The sequence below is a fragment of the Prinia subflava genome, chromosome 8, assembly GCF_021018805.1.
Source record: "Prinia subflava isolate CZ2003 ecotype Zambia chromosome 8, Cam_Psub_1.2, whole genome shotgun sequence".
Lineage (NCBI taxonomy): Eukaryota > Metazoa > Chordata > Aves > Passeriformes > Cisticolidae > Prinia > Prinia subflava.
This window is the reverse complement of record NC_086254.1, coordinates 30037085-30054349: the sequence shown is the minus strand read 5'-3', so window position 1 is coordinate 30054349 and position 17265 is coordinate 30037085. Positions and strand designations below refer to the sequence as shown.

The window sequence follows — 17265 nt, the reverse complement described above, 5'->3', positions numbered from 1 at the left end:
ACCCATCACAGCAAAGCTCTGCTTGGGACAATTCACCGAGACAGAGGACAGGGGGCACCTCTGCAGGGTGACAGGGAAGCTTGACACAAGTTTCCATGAGCCGAGCCAGCACCAGGAGGGTTCATGTGAGCCCCTGAGGCCCCTGGAGCTCAGTCTGTTTTGCCCTGCAGCCATCACCCGTTGGGAAAATCCTTCACTCGTCTCACACAGCAGCTGACTGAAGGCAAAAAGAGGAAACCTGCTGGCCTGACACAAATCCATCCCCCTTCCTCTACCTGGCAGGCAGCTTTTGCCACGGGTTCCTCTCCCACCACTCCCCCTCCCCAACAGGGAGCACAAGGGCATTCCAAACCCAGATAGAGCCGGTCAAAGGCAGTGCTGGGCTCTACTGGTGTGAGCTACACAACTACAGAGAGGGGACACCAGGCACAGGAGCACCTCCCTCCCATCCTCCCCAACTGCACTTCCCCCACTGAGCTACACAGGGCTGCTTTAAAAAGCAGTAGCGAGAGAAAAAAACCTCAAGCCCTTGATCTTTCTGGGTTTCTGACATGACAGTGACGGCAGCAGCCGGGCGCATGTGGGGACTCAGCCCTGAGGCACTGGCAGCAGCGCTGCGGCAGCACAGCTCACACAGCCAGCCCGGGGATGGCTCTCACCGCTGCTGTCTGCCCGTGATGGATGAGGGCATAAACCTTTCAAGGATGCATTTAATTAGCTTGAAAAAGAGCCGGAAGGTGCACACGCAGCAGCTGGCGGTGCAGCGCCTCTACCGCCTCTGCTGGGCACACGGTGCCTCCGGGAACTCTCACCTGGGGCAGGACACAAGGGACTCGCAGAGCCCCAGGGAAGAGCCCCGGGCTGTGGGGGCTGGATCCAGGCATCGCCTGCCTCGCACAGGGGCACAGGCACAGAGGCACCACAGCCAAATGCTGCAGAGTACTGATCCAGCCCAGCACCCATCAGCTCAGATTTCTGGCAGGCTGTGTCCGTGCTCGCAGCCTGCGCCAGATGAGACACTGTCTGTCCTCCTGCAGCTGGCACCATGTCAGCACTGGCCCGGAGTGGCCGTCCTGGCCAGTGACACAATGGCCCTGCCTGCCCCGACCTGCACTGCGGGCTGGCTTGGTCTGAGTGGCCCTGGAAAGGGCTGGGATGCAGAGCCCTGACCCCCCCTCTCCTCGTGTGTCTCTTCCACGGGGACCCAGAGCCAGGATCAGCTCACCACGGCCCAGCCCCAACAGAGGACAGGCACAATACAGCTGCCTTTCTTCCAGAAAAAAAAAAAAAAAGACAGAACCATTCTCAATAGAGTACTGCAACATGAGAAAACATCAGTGGGAACAAGGAGCCACCTGAAGGTTTGTTAAAGCCATCACTGTGGAGCAGAGGCCAAGCCCAGGCCAAGCCCTGCTGGGCTCAGCTGGAGGATCTGGAACAGTACCGAGATCAGCAGTGCTGCAGGGCCAGCAGCAAGGTCTGAGTGCACCCTGCAGGGAATGCTGTGGCATCAGGACGTGCCAGCAATGCTCCACCATCGGCAGTGCCCTGGGAGCCCTCGGTGAGGCCAGAGCAGGCCCCCAGATTTGTGCACCCAAGCGCGGGCACAGCTCCATCTGCTGCCAAATCGGGTGCCCATCGCCATCTGCTCTGGGGGAAACCATCCCGAAGGGCAGAGTTTGGTGAGCCAGAGCCCATCAGAAGGTTCAGATGCAGGACTGCCATCGAAGGAAGCAAGTCTGGCATCAAGGAACAATCGGATCGTCGGTGCCATTCCCCGCCAGAGACCGAGGGGAAAGCGCTCAGCAGCCTGAGGCTGGCCCGCCGCAGGGGCTGAACGCGGCAAGGCCCCGGGCCTCGCAGGGAAGGGCGCGGCGGAGGTCCCGCGGCTCGGCCAGGATCACTCCGGGGATGGGCGGCCCCAGCCCACACGGCACGCCAGGCCCAGCGCCCACCGCGGGCTATGGAACGGGAGCTGGAGCGCCGGGGCTGCACGGCTCACCCGAGGTAAGGACCTCGGCTGGGGGAACGCGCTACCGGGTCGGATCGGGCCGAGCCGGGCGGGAAACCGAGGGAGGGGAGAGAACGGTGTGACCACACCGAGCGCCCCCAGCCCGCTCCCGGCCCAGGCCCGCCGCCACTTCCGCCTTCCCGTCACGTGGCCAGCGCAACCCGGCGCGACGCCGACGCTCAGGGCCCGGGCGCCGCTTCCTGACGCCATGACGCAGGGCCGCACCACCGCCGACCCTTCCGCGGGGAAAGTAGTCCCTGGCGGGGCGCCGAGGCCTCTCCCCTCCCGCGGGGAGCGGGCGGCGCCGGGAGGCGCCTGAGGCGGCGGCCGGGGCGAGGAGTGCATCTCCGCCGCGGCGAGCGCTGCAGACGGGGCAGGGGCTGGGCGGCGGTAAGTAGTCCCGGCGCGGGGCCAGCGCCGCCATAGCGCTCCGCGGCAAGAGGGCGGGGGGGGCATGGCGGCCTCCGTGGTGCCGGCTCCGGCGGGGGCGCGGCTGGGCCGCGGCGGACCGGGTGAGGGCGCGGCCTGGCTGGCAGGCGGGCGGGCGGTTGGCGGCGGGACTCCCTCGGCCCGGCGTGGCGGCGTCTCCCCCGCCCCGGCGGCACCGGGGCCGCCCCGCCGTGTGCGCGCGCGCGGAGGCGGCGGGGGGGACCCCGCGGCAAGATGGCGGCCGAAGGCCGGGCGGAGCCGCGGGGCATGACGGGAGCGGGGGCGCCCGGTGGCGCCGGGACCCCCGGGAGGGCGCCCGGGCCCGCCGGGAATGGGCCCGCGGCGGCCCCGGCCCGCCCCGCCGCGACTCCTGCGGTGGACGGGGACAGCGGGAAGCGGCTGGCGGCCCTGACGGCGGCGATCCTCTCGCAGGGCGAGCGTAGCGTGCCCCGGCAGGGCGGGCATGGAGGAAAATGCGGTGGAGAGCAGCAGCGACGCGACCCCGCAGGCGGCGCGGGAAGAGCCCACCGAAAGCGGGCTGGGCGTCGGGAGCTCGGTGGCCGTGTCGGCGGACAGCAGCGATGCCGCCGCGGGTCCCGGGCTCCCCTCCCGGGCCGATGACTCGTCCGTGGGGCAGAGCTCCGACAGCAATAGGGTCTCCTTGGTAGGTGCTGGTGGGAAGGATGGGCTGGCAGGGAGGGCAGCCATGGTCCTGGTTTATACGGGTTTCTGTAGACATTTCTGAGAGACTGAGCGTTGCAGCCTTGGCAGGCACTGTTACACCTCTGGTCTAGCATCTGCTCGTCAGTCTGAGGAGCAGAACTCCCCTTGGTAGCAAGAGCAGCCCTGGAGGTCCAGGTTTTTGTCAGTACCAAAGGATTTGCTCTGATGCCTTTCCTGAAAGTTTTGCACTGATACACCGGGTCATTTGCATAAGCTGGCTGCCCCAAGGGTGTGGCTGGCAAAGGTGTCTCACCTGAGCTCTTCTGGACTCTTTTTATCTGCCAGGAAGAGGTCTCGGAGAGCAGCTCCAGCACAGATGTAATTCCAAGGATTTACCTGCCGGACTCATCCTCTATTGCCCAGTCCACCTTGGTCTCCAGTGTCTCCACTGTGAGCCAGTCCATCATGGTGTCAGAGTCCCCACAAGTCCTGGTCCACTCCAGTGTCGTCACCGATGGAGCCACAGTTGTGTCAGACTCCACTTCCTCAGACCTGGGCTCTGCCATTGACAAAATCATCGAGTCCACAATAGGACCTGACATCATCCAGAGTGAGTGTGATCTCATGGGGAGATGGCTTGGTGAGCTGGGGAGGGAGCTGCCACTGCACCAGACCTCAGGAGGTGGGGGAAATACTTACATGGAATCATTAAGGCTGGAAGAAACCTCTAAGATCATTGAGTCTAAGTAGTCAGCAGGGTTTTCTCTTCTTGCCTTGCTGCAGTGACTGGAGGGTTTGGTGAGGAGCTTGTGTTGCTGGACAGCCTGCCTTCTGTCCAGCAGCTCCTTCAGTGCAGGGCAGGCTCCATCCCCAGAGCCAGATCCTCCTCGCACCTTCTGGCTTTTGTCTGAACTGTGAGAGTTCAGGGAACTCCCAGGGAGCCCCAGTGACTCTACAGCCCCTGGATCTGGCAGTCACCACTCTGCTCTCCTCTCCCTGCCAGGCTGCATCGCTGTTACCAGTGCAGAGGATGGAAAGGCAGAGACCACGCAGTACCTCATTCTGCAAGGCCCTGATGATGGTGAGGGAGCTCCCTGGGCTGTCCATTGTGGCCAGCTTGGCCTCTGAGCTTTGTGTTACTGGAGTGGGTGTCCCAGCTGGATCAGCCATGTCCTGTTGGGAACCTGTTCCCGAGCTTGTGTTCAATCCTGTGCCCCTGTACAGGTGCAGTGTTGGATGCAGGTGAGGGTCTACCCCTTGGCTGAGTGGGTTTTGTTTTCAGGTGCCCCCATGGTGTCCCAGATGGCCACTTCTGCTCTAGCCAATAGCTTGGCGATAGAAGCTGTTGCTGATGGACCTACCTCCACGTGCCTTGACCAGCCTGGCCCTTCAAAGCCTTCCAGGCAGCTGGAAGTGCTGGCACTGCCTGTAAAGCCAGACCGAGCCATAAAGACAGATACTGGGGAGGAGCTGGACCAACCTGACATGGAGACCCTGGAAGAGATGATGGAAGTGGTTGTGGTGCAGCAGTTCAAGTGCAAGATGTGTCAGTACAAGAGTGTCTCTAAGAAAACACTGATTAACCACATGAAAGAGCGTCACTTCCAGCCAGGTGTGTGCCAAGGGCTGAGGGAAATTCATCTCACTGCAGACAGGCTCTGCTCTCTCCTGGGAAGAAATGAGGGAGGAGCTGGAGCATAAGGGCCTCTTCTGGCCTAGTCTGGTAAAGAGCTTTCGCCCTGTTCCCTGTGGCAGTGGGTTCAACTCTGGCTCTGAAGAGAGGACGACTGCGAAAGGTGGGAGCTGTTCGAAAGACTGAGGATGAGGAGGCCCCAGAAGAAGATGATGATATTATGGATGCTGGTGCTATTGATGATCCTGAAGGTAGGACTTGCCTTCCCCACATCTTACATAGCTTAGTCTTTTCTCAGTCTCTGATGTTTTGGGGCACTTGCCTGCAGAGGACAGTGACTACAACCCAGCTGAGGATGAGCCTCGGGGGCGACTGCCCAAGTGTGGCCGCACTGTCCCCACGTCCAGCGAGGAGAGGTCACGTCGACGCCCAGGGAGACCCCGCAAGCTGCTTCGTCTGGAGAACATGTCTCAGGACATGCCAGAAGGTGAGGGAGGCAGCAGTCCTTTTCAGGGGTGGAGCAGGGAGTGCTGTGGAAGCTCCTGGAGCCACAGCAAGAATGCGAGCTGTGCTGTGTTCTGTGGAACAGGAGGGGAGGTGGAGCCCTTGGTGACGTCCCAAAGCACCCCAAGCCAGGAGCTGCAGAACTTGGAAGCAGCCAGTTCCTCCGGCCTGGAGAATGGGACCAGCGAGAACCTGGCAGAGCCCAGTGTCAGCCAGTCTGACTCTGAGAACAAGGACCCTTCCTCCAACACGGGTGCTGAGGATGCAGATGTCATCCCCCGTCGACGCGGGCGGCCCTCCCGCCGCTTCCTGGGCAAGAAATACCGCAAGTACATGGGGCGCAGGTGAGGGGTGTGCTGGGCCCTCTGGCCTGTGCCCAGGGCCGGTCCAGCCCATTGCCATCACAGCTCTGAGCCCTGTTTCTGTTCCTGCAGGTACTACTACAAGTCCCCCAAGCCCCTGATGCGGCCCTACCTGTGTCGGATCTGTGGCTCACGGTTTCTCACACACGAGGACCTGCGCTTCCATGTCAACTCACACGAGGCCAATGACCCGCAGCTCTTCAAGTGTCTTCAGTGCAGCTACCGCTCACGGCGCTGGTCCTCCCTCAAGGTGAGCTTCCTCTGCCCTGCCTCGAACCCACAGGCTGCCTGGCAGCCCCAGGTCTCATGGTCTGCCTCTTACAGGAGCACATGTTCAACCACGTGGGCAGCAAGCCCTACAAGTGTGAGGAGTGCAATTACACCAGCGTGTACAAGAAGGATGTCATTCGACACTCCACAGTGCACAGCCGGGACAGGTGAGGGCAGCACAGGCCTGATGACCAGCACTGACCCTGTTCTTCCTGTCCTGGAAGGGTGGCCCGGTTCCCTGACCCTTTCCAAAAGGGAGCGTTTTGGTGTCTGGGTGTAAGGCAGCTTGAGGTGTGGCTGACACAAGGGGCTTTTTTTGCTTCTTTTTCAGGAAGAAGAGAGCTGATCCGGTGAGTTTGAATACTCTATTGACTTAAATCTCAGTACTGTTCTATGGGAACAGGTACATCTGTGTCTTCCACAAAATCTCAGTGCCTCGTTGAGGGCGTTGTTTCTGGATCTCTTGAGGAAAGGCAACCCAGGTCCTCCAGTGGGGAGAGCGTAAAGAAACTGGGGAGCTCATCCAGGTGATCTCATCTTTATGCTCTCCATCCAGCCACCAAAGCTGAACTCCTTCCCATGCCCTGTCTGCAACCGTGTCTACCCCATGCAGAAGAGGCTTACGCAGCACATGAAGACACACAGTACAGAGAAACCACACATGTGTGACAAGGTGAGGGGGACACAGCCTGGGGAGGGGCTGGCAGTGGGTGAAGCAGGGCAGGGGGTGAGTGCTGCTTCACTTTGTTTCACCACAGTGCGGGAAGTCCTTTAAGAAGCGTTACACCTTCAAGATGCACCTGCTGACGCACATCCAGGCCATTGCCAATCGCAGGTAGGAGCCCGGCATGCCTGGGCAGATGCCTGTGTCCCACTCCCCCTCAGCAGGTGTGACAGGTGGCTTTGTCCTGGCAGGTTTAAGTGTGAGTTCTGTGACTACGTCTGCGAGGACAAGAAGGTCCTGCTGAACCACCAGCTGTCACATATGAACGACAAGCCCTACAAGTGCAGCGTCTGCAAGTATTCCACCTTCCGGGAGGACTTCCTGGTCTCACACATGGCAGTCAAGCACACAGGTGAGAGGAGCTGTTTGACCGATGCCCTTCTCAAGAGACAGCCAGAGTCTGCCTGCTCTCCCTGCCGTCCCCTGGGGACCTCCTGCCTGACTCCCCATCCCGTGCCCTGCAGGAGGGAAGCCGTTTGCGTGCGAGTTCTGTCACTTCACCACCAAGCACAAGAAGAACCTGCGCCTGCACGTGCAATGCCGCCACGCCGACTCCTTCGAGGAGTGGGCACAGAGGCACCCCGAGGAGCCGCCCTGCCGCCGCCGCCCCTTCTTCACCCTGCAGCAGATCGAGGAGCTGAAGCAGCAGCACAGCCAGGTGCAGGCACCGGCTGAGCCGGAGGCCAGCCCACCGGTGAGTGCCATGCCTGGCCCCAGCTCCTCCCAGTGCTCACTGCCCACTGTGCTGTCAGCTCTCTCTCTCGTGCAGGCACCTCTTGGCCCTGTCACCTGCCACACGGTCCAGGCTGTCGCAGGAGCAGAGCCCTCTGTTCTCTCGCAAGGTTCCCTGGAAGGGGCCACCATCATCTATGAACAAGGTAGGTGAGCACTTGGGAAGGGGGTGGGATGGGGAAGGAGGTAGGTGAGCTCTTGCCTAACCCCTCCTGTCTGACCCCCTAGATGTGGCTGGATCAGCAGAGCTGGCCACGCAGACAGCCCTGGATCTCCTGCTGAACATGAGCACCCAGCGGGAGCTGGCCACTGGCTCACTGCAGGTGGGCAGAGTCAAGGGGAGTCAGGCCTGCTGGGGGCTGGCACAAGGAGGCTTCCCAGCCCTGTTCTGCTGCAGGGGTGTCTTGCAGAGCCTTGCCCCGTTGGCTGAGCTGTTGTATTGCACAGGTGGCAGTGGTGAAGCCAGATGACCCAGGAGAGACACCAGGCCCCTGTGAGCTGCAGGCACAGGAGGAGGACGCAAAGGTGGACTCTAAAGAGCAGCAGCAAAAGTTGGTGATGCTGCACATGGCAGAGTCTGGGCAGACACTTGTGCAGGAGGCTTATGGGGAAGCAAGCCTGAGTGGCTCGGAGCTGCAGCAGATCACCATCCCCTTCGATGGAACAGCAGAGTACAGCATCGTCGCACCCATCAGCGAGGCGATCCAGGCTCCTGCCACGCTGTACAGGTCGGCTGTGTGGGAAGAGTGGGGATGGGGAGACACTTCTTGCCTCCAGTGAGAAGGCTTTATTGATGAGGAGACAGATCCTCCCTGACCCTGTGCTCTCCAGCAGTGAGGAGGAGAGTCCTGTGGAGACCTCCCACACAGTTGTGGTGAGCGGAGCTGTGGTGACAGAGGAGGCGCTGAAGGACCATAGCAATCACTACATCATGTCATCCAGTGTCCCAGGGAGCCAGTTCCAGACTGTGGAGGTAAGGATCTGAGCCCTCTCCCCATGCTGAGCAGCAGTGTGAGCAATTGTGACTGGTGTTTCTCTCTCAGCCCCTCAGCGGGGATGCTGCCTTTTCCTCACCTGCGGAGGGCCAGGAGGCACAGCCCGCCAGCGTCAAGTGGCCCCTGGTGCAGTGTGTCACCAGGCAGCTCCAGAAGGACTCGTCTTTATCCCCAGCGTCCGAGGGGCAGGAAGTCTCATTCCCAAAGATCAAGTGGCCTGCACTCCAAGGCGTGGCCAAGAAGCTCACGTGCAAGGTTTCCACAGCCAAGAAGCTCTCATGCAAGATTTCCTCAGCCAAAAAGTTTTCATGCAAGATTTGCACAGCCATGTTCACAGGGAGAGCGGAGATGGAGAGTCACAAGAGAGCCCACATTGGGCCCAGCACCTTCAAGTGTCCCGACTGTCCCTTCACTGCCACACTCTGGCCAGAGGTCCGGGTAAGTTTCCTGGCACAGAGCAGCCCTGGGAACAAGGGGTTTGGAGAAATGAGGATTTCTGACCCAGCACTTGTCCTTCTGCCCCAGAGCCACATGGTTCAACATGCCAACCTTCGGCCACACAAGTGCCCCCACTGCAGCTTTGCCTCCAAGAACAAGAAGGACCTGCGCAGGCACATGCTGACCCACACCAATGAGAAGCCCTTCGCCTGCCAGGTCTGTGGGCAGAGGTGAGTGATGCAGCTGGGTTGATCCTGCTTTGGGGGATCCCACAGAGCTCTGCAAGGCTCAAGAAGAGATAGAATCTTGGCAAAGCTGTCTGCCCCAAACCTTCCCCAGGATCAGCCCATTAGAGGGAACAGTGCCCTTGGCAACAGTTCCTGCTGCAGGTGGACCCGACTTTGTCTCCAGGGAACCTCTGCATAGGAGGGTTCAGTCCCTGGGCACTGATGCAAACATGCTGGGAGAGGGGACAGGCCATGTTTTAGGATGTGCTTATGGGGCCCATGGCCTGCAGAAAGCACAGGATCCTGTGCTGCCTGTGCCACACTCCACCTCGCTCTGCCTCTCCATAGGTTCAACCGTAATGGGCACCTCAAGTTCCACACGCAGCGTTTGCACAGCTCAGAGGGCAAAAGGCCAGGGCCAGCTGCTGCCCAGCAGACCATCATCCTGAACAGCGACGAGGACACCCTGGCCACCCTACACAGTAAGACATGTCCCCAAGGCCAGGGCTCACCTGTGGGTGTCCTACATCCAGAGCCCCTGTGGGATTTCACCCAGCTTGTGGGTCAGGTGGGGCTGAAGGGCCAGGAGGGTTGTCTTGTGGTGGGGACTACTGGTGGAGACAGAGACCAAGGGGCTGGGCATGGGCAACTGTGCAGAGTGAGGGGGCCTGTGTTCCCTCCAGTCATGTCCTGGTAGATCAGTGCATGTGGGAGCAGCTCACACTGGAAGCAGAGTTCAGGGTCTGACATGGAGGGTGTTTTCTGCCCATAATTGTTTAGCTCTCACTTTGTGTGAGCAGAGCCCAGAGACTGCCCCATGCATTTCTCTGGGGCAGGTGTCACTCAGTGGCCACTGGGGAGCGAGGCCCTTGGCAGCCCTGGCAGTGTTCCAGCACCATCCCCACTGGCTCTGTCTCTGTGTTGCAGCAGCTCTGCAGGCTGGCCAGGCTGTGCTGGCTCCTGAGCGGCTGCAGCAGGCTCTGGGCCAGGAGCACATCCTTGTTGCACAGGAGCAGAGTGTCACCAGCCAGGTGAGTTGGGTCCCTTGGCCTCAACTCGTGTCTTGTGTGGCCCCTCCTCACAGTGGGGGCCTCCTGGGGGGCTGTGGGTAGGCCCTGACCACACTGGGCATTCGGTGACTTTGCAGGAGGAGGCAGCCTATATCCAGGAGATCACAACTGCTGATGGACAGACAGTACAGCACTTAGTGACTGCTGACAACCAGGTGAGGGAGGGGGCATGGCCCACGGATGGGAGACTGCCCAGTGGGAGGAGCTGGCAGCAGTGGGGAGAGCAGGGCTCCACAGGGAGAGCTGAAGGCACTGGGGTGGTGGAAACAGGCACAGGAGACAAACCAAATCCAGCTGTTGTGATGGGGGGTGGGTAGTTGTGATCTTTTTCTGGGTCAGAATTCCCGTGTTTGCAGGTTCAGTACATTATTGCCCAGGAAGGCGTCCCGCACTTGCTTCCCCAAGAGTACGTTGTTGTCCCAGAGGGACATCACATCCAGGTGAGCTCCAGACTGGGTTCCCATCACATGGTGGGTGGGGCTCATGGGGGGTTGTGTGTGAGGCTGGGCCCCTCCTGCTCCCTCTTGCTTATTCTGGCTCAGCATTGTTGGGGGCCTGGACACCCACAGACCCTACTGCCAGCTCTCTGTTTGTCCCCAGGTACAGGACGGTCAGATCACACACATCCAGTATGAGCAGGGTGGGCAGTTCCTCCCGGAGTCACAGGTAAGGAGCCAGCATGGTGGCAGGAGCTGGAGAGGGGTATGTGAAATAGAGGGAGCTCATGGGCTGGTGCCTGAATGCAGCACCCATGGCTGGAGCAGCTCCAGGAGGAACCCTCCCCTCAGGAATTCCCTGTTTCTCCTCTGTAGATCCAGTACATGCCCGTGTCACCTGAGCAGCAGCTCGTCACCCAGGCACAGCTGGAAGCAGCAGCACACTCAGCTGTCTCAGGTAGTAGCAGGGCCCTGTGCCAGAAGGGCCAGTTCTCCCGGGGTTTAAGAGTGCCAGTCCTGTTGTTGGGGTTGGCAGCAAGTCTTGTTCCAGTCATCGGTGGGAGGGCTGGGAAGATGGGGCTCGATCACTGTTTTGCTGCCAGTGGGGATGTCCAAGGGCAGATGCTTGCTGGTCCCAGCCTGTCAATTCTGGAATAGGGTTAACTGGAGTGGGCCCCCCTGCTGGAGCCCCACAAGGGCAGGGTGGCCTTATGTCCCTTCCCTGGGTACAGGTGAGGAGCACGGAGGGGAGCCCTGAGTAGCCACCGGCTCCCCGTGCCCTCGTTGAGCCGTGCCCCTCCTCCCCTGCAGCAGTGGCGGATGCAGCCATGGCCCAGGCGCAGGGCGTCTTCACCGCTGAGGCAGCGGCCGAGCAGATGCAGCAGCTGCAGCCGGGCATCCACTACGACGTCATCACGCTGTCGGACTAGCACGGGGCAGGCCCGCGCCGGGCTGGCCGCGCCGGCAGCAGCCGCCCCAGCCAGCAGTTGCCTTATTGTGCCGGGGCTGCGAAGGACGCACCTGAGCCGTGGCAGCACAGACACAACCGGGGACACGCTGCCGCTCAGCCCTGTGCCGTGGAGTCCTGCACCTCCCCACAGAGACTGCTCAGCAGCCACGGGGGCAGCCCTGGTGTGGATGATCTCTTTGCCTGTTGCACTTGACGGTCTGAAATCCCTTTTCCTGAACGGTCTGTGTGGGCAGCCATGGATTGGTGTCTGCCCAGCACGTTAGGATCCTGGGGAAGGCCGTAGGGCTGGGCGCAACTGTGTGGTGCAGTGTCAAAGGCAAGGTGTGTGCCACAGCCACTGCTCCCTGCAGTGGTCAGTGGTGCTAGTGTGCCAGCAGCCAGCCCTCCTGTGGTATCTCCAGCCTGCAGGCAGGCAGCAGCAGGGCTCTGGACTGGAGGAACCCGAGGAGAAGGAGGTGGAAGATGCTCTATTTTTCTTCTGAAGAGAGATGGACTCTCATGTTAGTCCGTTGGTGGTTGAAGGGTTCAGCTGTGACATTCTCAAGCTTTGATTATGCTTATGAATAAAAAGGGATGGAGAGCTATGTGTGTGCGTGCCTGGGGCTCCAGGGGACAGGGATGGGATAGCCCAGCCTCAGCAGGGCCCTGGGGCTGAGGCGCAGGAGCCCAGTGCTGGGCTGGGCTGGTCACTGCTGGCAGACGCCCCGGGCTATCAGCTGCCTTCCGCCCGAGTGACCTTGACTCCTGGGAAGCGAGCCGGGCAGCTGGGACAGCGGTGGGCTTGGGGCTGGAGTCATGAAATTAATCGAGTGGTAAACAGCCTAAATCCCGTGTAACTCTGTCCCGAGCCACACACCACCCTCCTGAGCGGCTTGTCTGGGCCTATTTACATGCGATTATAACAGCTAATCGCAGAGTTTTAGTTCTCTGCTCCTGCATTAAAGTGATTATCCGCCGAGGGGAAAAAGGCCGGGAACCACCCTGGCTCGGTGAGAGCCTCTGTGAAGCCTGAGCCTCACGGGGGCGGGGTGATCTCTGCTGGGCTCTCCCTGTCCTCATGCAGGTACGGCGGTGGCACCGGGGCCGCTGTGGGACGTCCCCCCTGACCAGCAGGGAGGTGATGTGTGGGTGGCCCCTGAGGTGCCTTCGGCTGATGTGGCTCTCCCAGCTGGGGCTCTGTCGTGGCCACAGCTGGGATCGTGTCCCTCTGCCTTCTCAGCAGCCTTGCCTGTGCTGGTGCGTGGCGGTGCCTGTGCGGCTGCAGCTCGGTCGGTGTCCAGCTGTGTCCGCCCGCTGTGCCGGCGGCTGCCTGTGGCCCTCCCTCTCCAGCTGTGCTGTGCAGGGTCAGGGTGCTGCGCGCAATCCGCAGGCGCTTTCCTAGATTACAGCCCCATTATCTAATCAAGCAGATCCACGGTGCTGATTAGGGTTGGACGAGTCCCATGGGGACAAGGTTATGGGGCCACTGCGGGACTGAGGGCAGGGCTGGCCCCAGGCAGCAGCACCAGTGTCCTGCTGGCTTGAGGCTGCCATACCTGTGGCTGCCGAGAGCACAAGATCAGCCCACTATGGGATGGATGGGACCAGAGCTCTGGCTGCTCTATGCTGGGAGCTCCAGGTGCTGCTCGTGCTCTGGCTAGGGGGTAGTGTGGGGGCTTGGGACCTCTGGACATTGGCACCTCAGCCCTGGGACCTTCTGCTGTCACCAGGGCCTGCAGGGATCCAGGGATGTGGCCGGGTTCATTAGCACCGGTGACCTTCGCCTTCCCGTCCTGGCCAGCGCTAAGCGGGTTTGTTACATATTTAATATCCTGAGAGCGTTATTAGTCGGTATTTAATGACGGATACAACCTGTGGGATAATCCCAGTCTTAGTGGGGAGGCGTGGTGGCAGGAGCAGGCGGCTCAGGGGGTTGCGGGCTCTTGGGGCCCCTCACACAGCTGCCCACCACTGCCCTGCCCACCCACTGCCCCTGCTGTGCCAACCACAGGAACCCCCCAGTGCCTTGCAGGGGTCCCCACAGTCCATGGGGCTGTGGGACCCTTCCCCTTCACTACTCTGCTGCCAGGAATACAGCAGGGTTGGGGGGCTTGGATGAGGACCTGGCCAAGGCAGAGGAGGGACAGGATGGGGCAGCATGGTTTGCTGTCCGCCCAGCAGGCTGTAGTTCTTCACCAGCCCCTGGCCGTCCAGCCTGTCCTTCCACAGCACAGGGGACTCCGCTACCCACAGCCCCAAGTCAGGGCTGGGGTCATGGACGGGACACAGCTCAACTCTGCAGTAAAGCCCCAGCTGGGCTGTGTCCTTGTGGCTGTGGGTGTCCATGGGGCTCACGGTGGGCCCCGTGTGCCAGCCCCAGGGTGCCACTGTCCCCCATCCCTAGGAGTTGTGTAGCTATGCAGAGTTGGGGGGCTGGGAGGGACCAGGGCTCTGGCTGGTGGCAGGCAGGCAAGGAGGATGGTCCCTGCAAGTCCCTGCCCAACAGTAGCTGGGGAAGGGGGGCTATCAGGTGCCCCAGATCCTGCTGCTGCTCTCGTGGGTGCTAATACCACCTAATCAGCTGTCAGTCACTGCGGACCCCAGCAGCTATAAAACACCCAGGAGCAGCTCCCCAGCTCCTCTCCTGCAGTATGGCAGCACCTCAGGGTGAGAGGAGCCCAGGACAAGAGCTCGGAGCCTGTGGAGGGCCTTGGGGGACCCTGCCGGGGCCACCCCAAGCCCTGCTGCCCTGCCCCTGCCCCTACTCCTGCCCCTGTCCCGTTCTGGCCGGGTACAGCTTCCTGCCACCCCCTTTCAGCCTTGTGACGCCTCTGGTAAGTGCCGCTCCAGGGGAGGAACGGGATGTGGGGCTTTCCAGAACCAGGATGGGACTGTGTGGGGTGGTTGGAATTGGGACTGGAGACCTGCTGTCCCTTGGCCCCTGCCCCTCCCCAGCATTCCCCTGCCTCCACACCCATACTCTCCTGCGCTTGGCACTTTGAATGTGCATGGGAGAGGAAAGGGAAGGGCAGAATACCGCTCTACCCTCTCCCCTACACAAAGGGCCAAGCCCTGACATCCCACAGCCCTTCTCCTCTGGCCATCATGCCCCCCTGTCCCAGCCTGACACCCCTCTGCCCCTCCAGGTCTCCACACCCTATGAGGTGCCGCTGGGGCTGCCCACAGAGCCGGGGCGGGTGAAGGCAGCGGCAACGCGAGAGAGCACCGGGGCACTGAAGGCTTGGCTGGCACAACACCCCAGGAATCCCTATCCCAGCAAGGGGGAGAAGGTGATGCTGGCTGTGGTCAGCCGGATGAGCCTCACCCAGGTCTCCACCTGGTTCGCCAATGCCCGCCGGCGCCTCAAGAAGGAGAACAAGGCGAGCTGGGCCACACGCAGCACCTCGGACAGCGAGGACAGCGAGGGTGAGGGGGTCCCACCCAGTGCTGTCCCCATTCCCAGTTCCAGCCCTGTGCAGGACGGGTGTGGGGGCAGCCCCGAGGTGAGGACAGGCCCAGGGCAGGACAAGCAGCCCCAGAAACCCAAGATCTGGAGTGTGGCAGAGATGTTGGAACCTCCCCCCAGCAAGAACAGGTGTCCCCTGGAGGTGCCAGTGGTGCTGGAGCAGGTATAGGGCTGGGAGAGTCATGTCCTGTCCCCAAGGGCATGGCAGGAGAGACAGCCACAGGACCCAGCAGCTGCCTGGCCAAGGAGAGTGGGAGATGTGGGTGGGGAGGGTAATAAATATGGCTCTGTTTTGGGTCTCCTGGTGTTGCCTGTGTGTGATGGGGATGCTTGTGGGGGATGCTTGTGGGGGATGCTGGCAGGGATGCAGGGGTGCCACCAGAGATGTGGGTAGCTTCACTGCCAATGTTGCAGTGAGGAGCCCCTGTGGAGCAGGGCAGGTCTAAGGCAGAGTTCAAAAATAGACTTAGCTCTTCTTGATAAAGGTAATAAAATCGTTAGCAGTATTAAATCAATCCTTACAAAACAAAACCCAGGGAGGTTAAATAGAGACTGGAGGCTCTGAAAAAAGAAACCCACAATGACTACAAAACAGCTGCAAAGACATCTTTACACACCAAAGAACCTCCTCCATTCTTCCCCTCTCTGGGACACAATGTCAGCGAACATGGGACTCACACATGAGGAAAAAACACAGATGCAATGGGAGCAGCCCCACGAGGAGTGTGGGCACCATGGACAGAACTATTTACACTATGGACACGGAGCCGTGCTGGGGCCAGTCCGGCCGCAGGAGCCCCCGGGCTCTGCCCATCCCTCTGCCCAGCTCCCAGCCCTGGCGCTTCCTCAGTTGGGATTGGTGTCCTGGCTCCTGCTCCTTGTCTGCTGTGGAGGAGGAGGACAAGGAGCTGAGGGTCTGGCACAAATGCTTGTAGGCTGCAACGAGCTCCTGCAGCCGCTCCAGCCAGTGTGAGCACCCACAAGGAAATGACAGTGCTGTTCTGCATGGAAGGCACCAGGCACTGAACTTCTCCCCATGGTCCAGGCAGAGCATGCTGTAGGTCAGAGGACATGTGTACCTCAAGGGACAACGCCCCAAGGAACCCAAATCCTGCCTGGCTCAGGCACAGGGGTTGGCTGTGCAGGGTCAGGAGTGGGGGAACCCAAAGACCTCCAGGCACAGGCACTGGCAGAGGCTGTACACTATGCAGAGAAGGAGGGTGGAGGGCACAAGGCTGACCAGGATGATGCCCAGGCTGTGGTGCTCGATGAGCAGGAGGTAGATGCCGAAGGGCAGGGAGCTGAAGTAGAGGAGGCAGAGGAAGCCCAGAATGAAGCGGGGGATGGCTTGCCACCCCCAGGAGCGCCACTTCTGCCCAGGGCCGTGGCAGGGCAGTGCACCCAGGCTGCTGGGGCGGTAGAGCCGCACCACCTCCAGCCTGCCCAGGCTCTCTGGTGGGGCCACATCCTCTGGCACCTCCAGGATGGTGACAACCAGGCAGTCGGGGCTGGACGTGGGCTCCAGCACACTGGGACAAAGGAGTACCTCAGGAGATCGGGGTGGACCCCGTTTCTTGGCCCATTCACGGCCTGTCAGCAGTGCCAGCGCCTCACCGTCATCCTGCAGCTGCTGCACGTCCCCGCCCGGCACTGGGCTGTGCTGGCGGCAGAAGGGGCAGCGGAGCTGGGGGGTTGAAGTGTCCCCGGGGGGAACAATCCTGCGCAGGCAGCGGGCACAGAGGCGATGGCCGCAGCGGAGCAGCTTGGGCCTGCGGACACGGGCGTCGAAGCGGCTGTAGCAGATGTGGCACTCCAGCTCGGGGGATGAGGGTGCCACCGGCGGGGACACCAGTTTGCTCTCTGGCTGAGCCATGCTCCTGGTGGGCTGCTGGGGGCTGCTCGGGCTGCAGAAAGGGGGCACCGCTGTCAGCCAGGGCTGAGGGCAGGCTCGGGCCGCTGCCGCCCACGCGTGGGGTCCCAGCTCTGCTGCACCCCACGGTCATTGTGCCGGTCAGACGCCGGGGCTCGGTGGGAGAGCGGGGCAGTGAGAGCAGAATGGAGGCCACAGTCCCCTCCCCGGCCCCGACTCCAACCCCCCGCCACCGGCGCTGGGACTCGCCGTCATCCCGGCCCCTGCTTTGCGGGGGAAAAAATCTCTCCCAGGGGCCGGCACCAGCGGAACGGCAGCTCCCGGACACATTTTTGGCCCTCACGAGGCCGGGACGGCTCCGAACACCGGCTCTGCGGGCGGCGGGGCCCCCGCACCCCGCACCCCGCTCCCGGGGCGAGCAGCCCTCGGTCCGTACTCCCCGCCCCCGCTCCCGGCCCTCCCTGCATCCTCGCCCGTACCTGCGC

General features: G+C 61.5%; 3 protein-coding genes across 10 annotated transcripts; 2 read left to right on the top strand and 1 right to left on the bottom strand.

Annotated features, from left to right (window-relative positions):
- Positions 1–1337: 1337 nt before the first annotated feature.
- On the top strand, positions 1338–12049 carry ZNF335 (zinc finger protein 335). Of its 8 annotated transcripts, none has more exons than XM_063404535.1 (28): positions 1338–2401; positions 2873–3104; positions 3449–3713; positions 4107–4184; positions 4386–4715; positions 4859–4987; positions 5065–5223; positions 5326–5584; positions 5675–5852; positions 5927–6039; positions 6204–6222; positions 6429–6545; positions 6631–6707; positions 6788–6948; positions 7061–7290; positions 7366–7474; positions 7557–7651; positions 7776–8056; positions 8160–8301; positions 8372–8761; positions 8849–8991; positions 9337–9470; positions 9916–10019; positions 10136–10213; positions 10415–10498; positions 10659–10724; positions 10871–10952; positions 11306–12049. In XM_063404535.1, exons 2-28 carry the CDS (start codon positions 2904–2906, stop codon positions 11422–11424), a joined length of 4143 nt encoding a protein of 1380 aa, XP_063260605.1. In that variant the 5' UTR covers positions 1338–2401; positions 2873–2903; the 3' UTR covers positions 11425–12049. The 8 variants fall into 8 exon arrangements, with proteins under 8 accessions (XP_063260605.1, XP_063260604.1, XP_063260611.1 ...); XM_063404534.1 differs by lacking the exon at positions 1338–2401 and adding an exon at positions 2420–2523; XM_063404541.1 differs by lacking the exon at positions 1338–2401 and having other exon boundaries at positions 2724–3104; positions 5326–5569; positions 8163–8301.
- Positions 12050–12949: 900 nt separating this feature from the next.
- Positions 12950–15167, top strand: LOC134553012 (iroquois-class homeodomain protein irx-2-like). Its single transcript, XM_063402235.1, has one exon. The coding sequence runs from the start codon at positions 14447–14449 to the stop codon at positions 15077–15079; it is 633 nt and encodes a 210-aa protein (XP_063258305.1). The 5' UTR covers positions 12950–14446; the 3' UTR covers positions 15080–15167.
- A 466-nt stretch (positions 15168–15633) lies between these two features.
- LOC134553016 (E3 ubiquitin-protein ligase RNF182-like) lies at positions 15634–16894 on the bottom strand. The gene has a single exon (XM_063402238.1). The coding sequence runs from the start codon at positions 16781–16783 to the stop codon at positions 16058–16060; it is 726 nt and encodes a 241-aa protein (XP_063258308.1). The 5' UTR covers positions 16784–16894; the 3' UTR covers positions 15634–16057.
- Positions 16895–17265: the final 371 nt, after the last annotated feature.

Coding starts and splice junctions, on each gene's coding strand:
- ZNF335 (XM_063404535.1), top strand. CDS start 2,904: ATGGAGGAAAATGCGGTGGAGAGCAGCAGCGACGCGACCCCGCAGGCG. Junction 4,185..4,385: donor TCTGCAAGGCCCTGATGATG/GTGAGGGAGCTC, acceptor TTTTGTTTTCAG/GTGCCCCCATGGTGTCCCAG. Junction 7,652..7,775: donor TGGCCACTGGCTCACTGCAG/GTGGGCAGAGTC, acceptor TGTATTGCACAG/GTGGCAGTGGTGAAGCCAGA.
- LOC134553016 (XM_063402238.1), bottom strand. CDS start 16,783: ATGGCTCAGCCAGAGAGCAAACTGGTGTCCCCGCCGGTGGCACCCTCA.
- LOC134553012 (XM_063402235.1), top strand. CDS start 14,447: ATGTGCATGGGAGAGGAAAGGGAAGGGCAGAATACCGCTCTACCCTCT.